The following is a 6,716-nucleotide window of genomic DNA, read 5'->3' as shown; positions in this document are numbered from 1 at the left end:
ATCTAACAAAACGACCATTCATGTTGTAGCTGGCACCCTTGGGACTGCAAACGGAGGAAGATTTTCAAAAGTAAGTGATTTATTTAATCGCTATTTGTGAGGCCCGTGCTGGTTGAAAAATATGTTGATGTGGGGCGCCGTCCTCAGACAATCGCATCGTAGGCTTTTGCTGTAAAGCCTATTGTAAATCAGACAACGCAGTTAGATTAACAAGAATTGAGCATTTTAAATGATATAAAATACTTGTATGTTCATGAATGTTTAATATTACGATTATTTATTTGAATTGCGCGCCCTCCAATTTCACCGGAGGTTGTCAACTAGCCTTAAGAAGTTTTAAAATAAAGTGGTGATCCTACCTGATCTAAAACAGGGATTACTAGGATTAAATGTCAGGAATGGTGAAAAACTGAGTTTAAATATGTTTGGCTAAGGTGTATGTAAACTTACGACTTCAACTGTAACTGGGCGGCAGGTAGCCTAGTGGTTAGAGCATTGGACTAGTACCCAGAAGGTTACTTTGCAAGATAAAAAATCTGTCGTTCTGCCCCTGAACAAGGCAGTTTACCCACTGTTCCTAGGCCGTCATTGAAAATAAGAATTTGTTCTTTCCTGACTTGCCTAGTTAAATAAAGGTAAAATAAAAAATAAAATAACTTTGGGGGATTGACAACCATTTAACATTAGGAAATATCAAAGATTGTATAACTTTAAATGAAATGTATAGGTAAGTCTGCCTTAATATATTGGAGGTCAGTTAAAAAAGCTCAGTAAACAAATCTTTATCCGTTTGAATAAGTCATAAGCTTATTTTATAATAGTGAAATGTGAATTATATCATCTTAATATTCAGACTTGGTAACTAATATAAAAATGAAAGTCTCCAGTGCAACAATTCACTATGGTATCAGTAGATTTGGTATTTTTTCACAGTTATATTCTGTATCTTGGCTAACGTAGGTGGAGCACAAAATGCTCTAATAGAAGGAGTGTCTGCAGGAGGGAGTGATTGTATCCCTCCCCTAACAACACTGGGCCAATTGTGCACCTCCCCATGGGTCTCCACAGAGACTGGACACGAACCAGGATTTCTAGTGGCAAAGCTAGCACTGTGATGCAGTGCTGAAAATAAGCTTTGGCCCAGCTACAGCATAGCAAACATACTAGTGAATTGTATTAAAAGATGCTCCATTTGTTTTAATCTATACATTGGGACAATGGGCACTTGAAAAGAGGGATCATCCTACTAATAACCCTAGGCATAGTTATTGAATTTGTCTGTATCAGTTAATCTCATCGAGGCCCCAATTCAACAAAAGAATGTGAGAATGACCAACACAGGAAGTCTGAACCGATAGCGCAATGGTTCAATGGGAATTTTGTCCAATAACAACTGTGACTCCATTAGGTTTCCTAAACTAATATTTACTATAATTCTGTCTCAACGTCCACTTTAGGATGTAACGCCTTCTCTTGGATGTGAATTACCATGTCAATCTCTCAGAACCTTCCTGTTTTGCACCTTCATGCAGTGTCAACATCCTCGCTGGCAGCCATGCGATGTAACTGGAGTGTATCATAAACTGTCAGGTTAGGGTGGTCTCTAAGTGACTCCAGTCCTTGTATACCTGTTCGCTCCTCCTAGACAGGGAGAGGGAGGGAAGAAAGGTTTGAGAGGGACAAGGAAAGGGGGGGGATGTAGGATAACAACAACAAAAATTAAAACTGATCATATGTTACGTTATTAGATACTTTGTACCAGAGGAAGGAAACAAGACATGTCTGATGCTCTGTTGTTTAATCTCATTGTTCTGCAGTAAGTAACTCAGTCAACACATCTAGAATCATTCCTAAATCTAGTGGGAGGAACCATGAAGCCAAGCTTAAGTCCACTGACTTGGCAAATACTGTAAAAGACATGGGAAGATCAAAGGCATCGCTATACTGAACAAAAATATAAATGCAACAACTTCAAAGATTTTACTGAATTACAGTTCATTAAAGGACAGTCAGTTTAAATACATCAATTACACTCTAATCTATGGACTTAACATGACTTGGCAAGGGCGCATCAATTGGTGGGCCAGGGAGGGCATAGGTCCACCCACGTGGGAGCCAGGCCCAGACAATCCGAATGAGTTTTTCCCCACAAAAGGGCTTTTTTACAGACAGAAAAACCTCCCCCCCCAGACGACCCACAGGTGAAGAAGCCGGATGTGGAGGTCCTGGTTGGTATGGTTACATGTGGTCTGCAGTTGTGAGACAAGTTGAATGGGTAGGTGTGTCCAAACTTTTGACTGGTACTGTATGTACAATATGCAGTGTGGCGTCTCATTGTGCAACCCAAACATTTCATTTGGGCAAAACTGGTTGCAATGACATCAGGCCGGTTATCAAACTCAGATGGTCTGTGCAACTCAATACCACATTAACCCACTGACACAGAGATAAAGCCAACAGTTGTAGACATGAGGGCTGATAAAGCAGCTATATTACATCTCCTATGTTTATCAGCCTGTAGAATTATTACTAACCTGGTTTTCTGCTGGTTTAATGTGAGTTATCTCTGCATACTGAACATCATCTTGCTTTCTTTCAGGTGAATCTATAAAGGCAAATAAAGTAAATTAAATATACAGTGTGGGTGGGAGTTACTGACAGATATGCACACATGCTCATCCCCAAGACAGGTTCTACAAACACTAAAGAATCATGTTACTATGGGTGCCTGTACTAGCAGTGGTTTTGGCACCAGAGAACCTATAAAATAATTGTCAGACTGTGCTTGTGTGTGTGTGCCTTCTCCTTTATCAACATTTAGAGAAGTGGTCTGAGACAATGCAACTGTCTGACCAAGCAGAGGAAGTGAGGAAGATACACCACTTCATTTGACCTGCATCTGTTGTTCAGGCAAACATTTCCTACATTTATAAAACACTATCAATGGTAATTAATAAAGGTTGTGCACAACATGTTTTGACTTTGACAAGGAGAATGACCTCACCCCCTTAAAAGCTAAATACCTGCATGTGAGTGTCCGTTTCTCCTCTTAAGATATATTGCAAGACCAACAAGTCCTGAAGCAACCAGAACACAGATTACAGCAATAATAAGACAACCTTGAGTCCTCTCATCACCATCTAAAGTAAAAAGAAAACAATATTTTAATTAAAACATTGCGTTTCATAAAATGAGCTCTACCATACTTATTGTTTCATATAGAAGTTGGTATTGTCTGGATGTCTGCAATGTAACATTGCTACTGTACATGTGTTTACCTTTCACCGTAGAGGGATCACTCTCTATACAGGATTGTGGAACAACAGCTGTCTCCTTGCTGACTGGGTTGGCAGCCTCACATCTGTAAGAGTCTCTGTTCTGTTCATCCACCTTGAGAGGTAGAGAGAGGGTGATGTTGTGGTCAGGGCTGCTGGTCTGGTTGAGTATCTCCCCTCCTTTGTACCAGGACAGGGTCACATCTCTCCCGTTCTCCACAGAACACACCACGCTACAGGAGATGTTATCATGGACCGTCACCTGAGGTTTGGACAGAACATCTGGAAGACAAATAATGAAAAAATGTGAATTAGTGAAATGGATCTTATCTTTAAAGTGGCAAAGAGCAGTTGGTACATTCATTTTTGGATATTTAAAATTGCCTCTTGACCTTAGTCCCAATCAGAGAACCCATAAGCTTGTTTTACTCTGGTGTTTGTAAACAAAGACATTGTAAAACAAACACTATATAACTATAAACTACAATCTTTATAGAATGGCTGATCAGTCCTTGCATCCATAGCTCGGTCTATGAATTTGAGAGTGGTTACGTTTCTCCAGAAACATCTCTCAGCGTTTTACCAAACCAAAAGGTGACAGCTTTAGTATTGTTTCTACTGCTCATTGCCACTTTTATGATTTTGTAATTTACAGCACACACACACACACACACTTACAGTACACAGTCAACTGAAATGTATGTGTTGTCTTCCCTTCATCTGTATTCTCCACAGTATAAACCCCGGAATTGTCAATTTGTAGATCTGTCAAAGTGAAGAATCCAGTGACATTGTTCCAGTGAAGGCGGTTTTTAAATCTCTTCTCAAGGTTGGTATAAGTTTGTTGACCAAGGTACACGTGTGCAATATTGCCAAGGTCTCCATAAAGTAAATTGCCAGACTTCAACACCATCACTGGAAAACAGTGAATCTTTCCCACAAGGCCTTTCACCTGGGAAGCCTCAGGCTGAGCTGAATGCTGGGCTGCACAGAGTACTGTGGAGAGAAAGAGAGACTCAATATCAAAGCACTGATTTAAATATCATAGTTATTCTCTAATAACACAGCAATGTAGCAAATTTCAGTTTCTCGATTGCTTGTTATCTTCTAAAAAATTAACAGTCAGCCCCAAATTGAAACACGTTGGCCAAAATTACACATTTAATTTGCAAAATTCAGTAAGACTCTCAAAACATTAAATACATGACTCAAAATCAACTACCTCCATCAAAACATACAGCTTGTTTTCTAATGAAAAGTAATTTCAATAAATCATTACACAATGGCCCAATAAATGCTAACTACAACTATCAATATACCCTAACATGGTTAACCCTCTTTTATATTTCCGTGACATTTGTTGATACTATAATTATAGTATGCACCATAAAAGACAACTAAACATATAACAGCATGGGGTGTATTCTTTTTTCCTAAAATTATTTTACCAAAGATCACCAATGCAGAAAAACCCTTTTAGGTTCCAGGTTGAACCCTTTTGGGTTCCATGTAGAGCTCCCTGGGATAAAGGTTCTACCTGAAACCCCAAAAAACAAAGGATGGGGACAGCTGAATAACTGTTTTAGGTTCGACACACCGAAATTAAGTAAACATGGAAATAAAGACTGTCTCAGCAAATTCTTCTTCTGCTGTTAATGGCACAATTTCTGAAATACCATCATTGTAAAAAAATATCTATCCATTATTACTCAATAAATAACTTCCTACTTCTATACTCAAGAAAGAGAAAAACATAGTTAGACTGTTGCATCACTATTTAAATCAATGCTGCTATTGTTTTAATTTCGTAAAGCAGCTTGGGTTTCTTAACCAGGCAAAGAAAGTCAACTGCACGAGTCGTCTGCGTGATGTGTAGCCGATAATCAGAGTGGAGTCTGTCTGCCTTTCTGCCCACACTCAAAGATTCCTCACCTGCAGCTCACAAGCTGGTAAAACATCTTTCCTTCTGCTGAACAGAACTGCCCCTGGACAGACACAGAACATCTCTCAATCTCTCCAAAAACTATTGTCCAGTCTATTTAGCGCGCAGCCGGATTGGGTTCCGTGTTACAGATACACAGAGCCTGCAATAATTAGTATATTTATTTTTATTCAACCTTTATTTCACTAGGCAAGTAAATTAAGAACAAATTCTTATTTACAATGAAGGCCTACCCCGGCTAAATCCAGAGCCAATTGTGCACCACCCTATGGGACTCCCAATCACAGACAGATGTGATGCAGCCTGGATTCAAACCAGGTACTGCAGTGTCTTAGACCACTGCATCACTCAGGAGCCCTAATAGTTACCGGCATTCGCCCCATCAAAGAACCTTCAGACCTAGAGCTCTGAAATTGTGTAAACCTGTTCTAGAGCTTAGGTCAGTAGAGTACTGTGAGTTATGTGGACATTTTTTATGGTTATGTGATAGTTGGCTTCTAAATGAGTTGGACAAAGTGAGTTAGGTGTCTGTATTGGACATTTCAGCAGTATATTAGAGCATGTCCAATTCATGAAGGTAAATGCCCATTGTAATATATTGCATATCACTGCTAGGCCATCCCGAGTTCAACAAGCCAGACATTTGGGCATTTCAGCAGTATATTAGAGCATGTCCAGTGCTCAGGGGCAGAACGGCAGATTTGACCTTGTCAGCTCGGGGATTCGATCTTGCAACCTTTACGCTCTAACCACAAGGCTACCTGCCACCCCAAGTGAAAGGCTTGGTGTGTTAAGTTAAAACCAGGACTCGGATTGAGGACATGTGTGTGAGGGTATTGTGGTCTAACCCCTTGTTAGATTAAGATTTAGAAAAAAAATGATGGACCTCATTATATAAAGCAATCTATACCAATGTTTTATTCCGTAATGCTGTATGCTAGAAGCAAGTTGAAAAAATGCCAGGTAAAGACATGACTCTGAGCATATGGGATATCTTTGGTTTGTCTCTCTAACCACGTTTCTATCTGCAGTTTTATGTGAATAAAGTCAAATAGATTTTTTTAAATCACAGTTTTATAAATGCCGACAATCATTTGTTCGTTCGACATGGTATGATCTTTTTGTGTCTGTAAAATAAATAATGGAAGAAAAAAATGGTGGAAACATCTTTATACGCAAATATTGATATAAAAACCATAATGTCGAAGTAAACTTGGAGTCACACAATGTTATAGTGTGTGGTCCTCCCATTACGACTCGGGAAACCATGCAGTTTATTAGGCTACAGATTAAATAACGTATGATAAACTTCACAGGGTGTTGAAATTGTACAGTGATCTTGATGCTCCTTTCCAATAAATATCGAGGATCTGATTCTGGTGACATTATGATAAATACTTGACTGCCGTTTTACAAATAAAAAATTCCATAATAATCTCATCATGTAGACCAGGGGTAGGGAACCCTGTTCCTGGAGTTCTGCAGGATTTTGTTCCAGC

The 6,716-nt window shown here is 39.3% G+C and overlaps 1 protein-coding gene across 2 annotated transcripts; it reads right to left on the bottom strand.

Annotated features, from left to right (window-relative positions):
• Nucleotides 1–388: 388 nt before the first annotated feature.
• LOC112231750 (hepatocyte cell adhesion molecule) lies at nt 389–4,275 on the bottom strand. 2 transcript variants are annotated; one of them, XM_024398510.2, is made up of 5 exons: nt 3,954–4,275; nt 3,279–3,557; nt 3,024–3,140; nt 2,535–2,605; nt 389–1,641 (listed from the first exon to the last, which is right to left on the bottom strand). In XM_024398510.2, the coding sequence occupies exons 1-5, from the start codon at nt 4,186–4,188 to the stop codon at nt 1,525–1,527; spliced, it is 819 nt and encodes a 272-aa protein (XP_024254278.2). In that variant the 5' UTR covers nt 4,189–4,275; the 3' UTR covers nt 389–1,524. The 2 variants fall into 2 exon arrangements, with proteins under 2 accessions (XP_024254278.2, XP_042167774.1); XM_042311840.1 differs by lacking the exon at nt 2,535–2,605.
• Between the last annotated feature and the right edge of the window lie 2,441 nt (nt 4,276–6,716).

Source organism: Oncorhynchus tshawytscha, linkage group LG34, assembly GCF_018296145.1.
Source record: "Oncorhynchus tshawytscha isolate Ot180627B linkage group LG34, Otsh_v2.0, whole genome shotgun sequence".
In the NCBI taxonomy this organism is placed as follows: Eukaryota; Metazoa; Chordata; class Actinopteri; order Salmoniformes; family Salmonidae; genus Oncorhynchus; species Oncorhynchus tshawytscha.
This window is presented reverse-complemented; position numbering and strand designations above follow the sequence as displayed.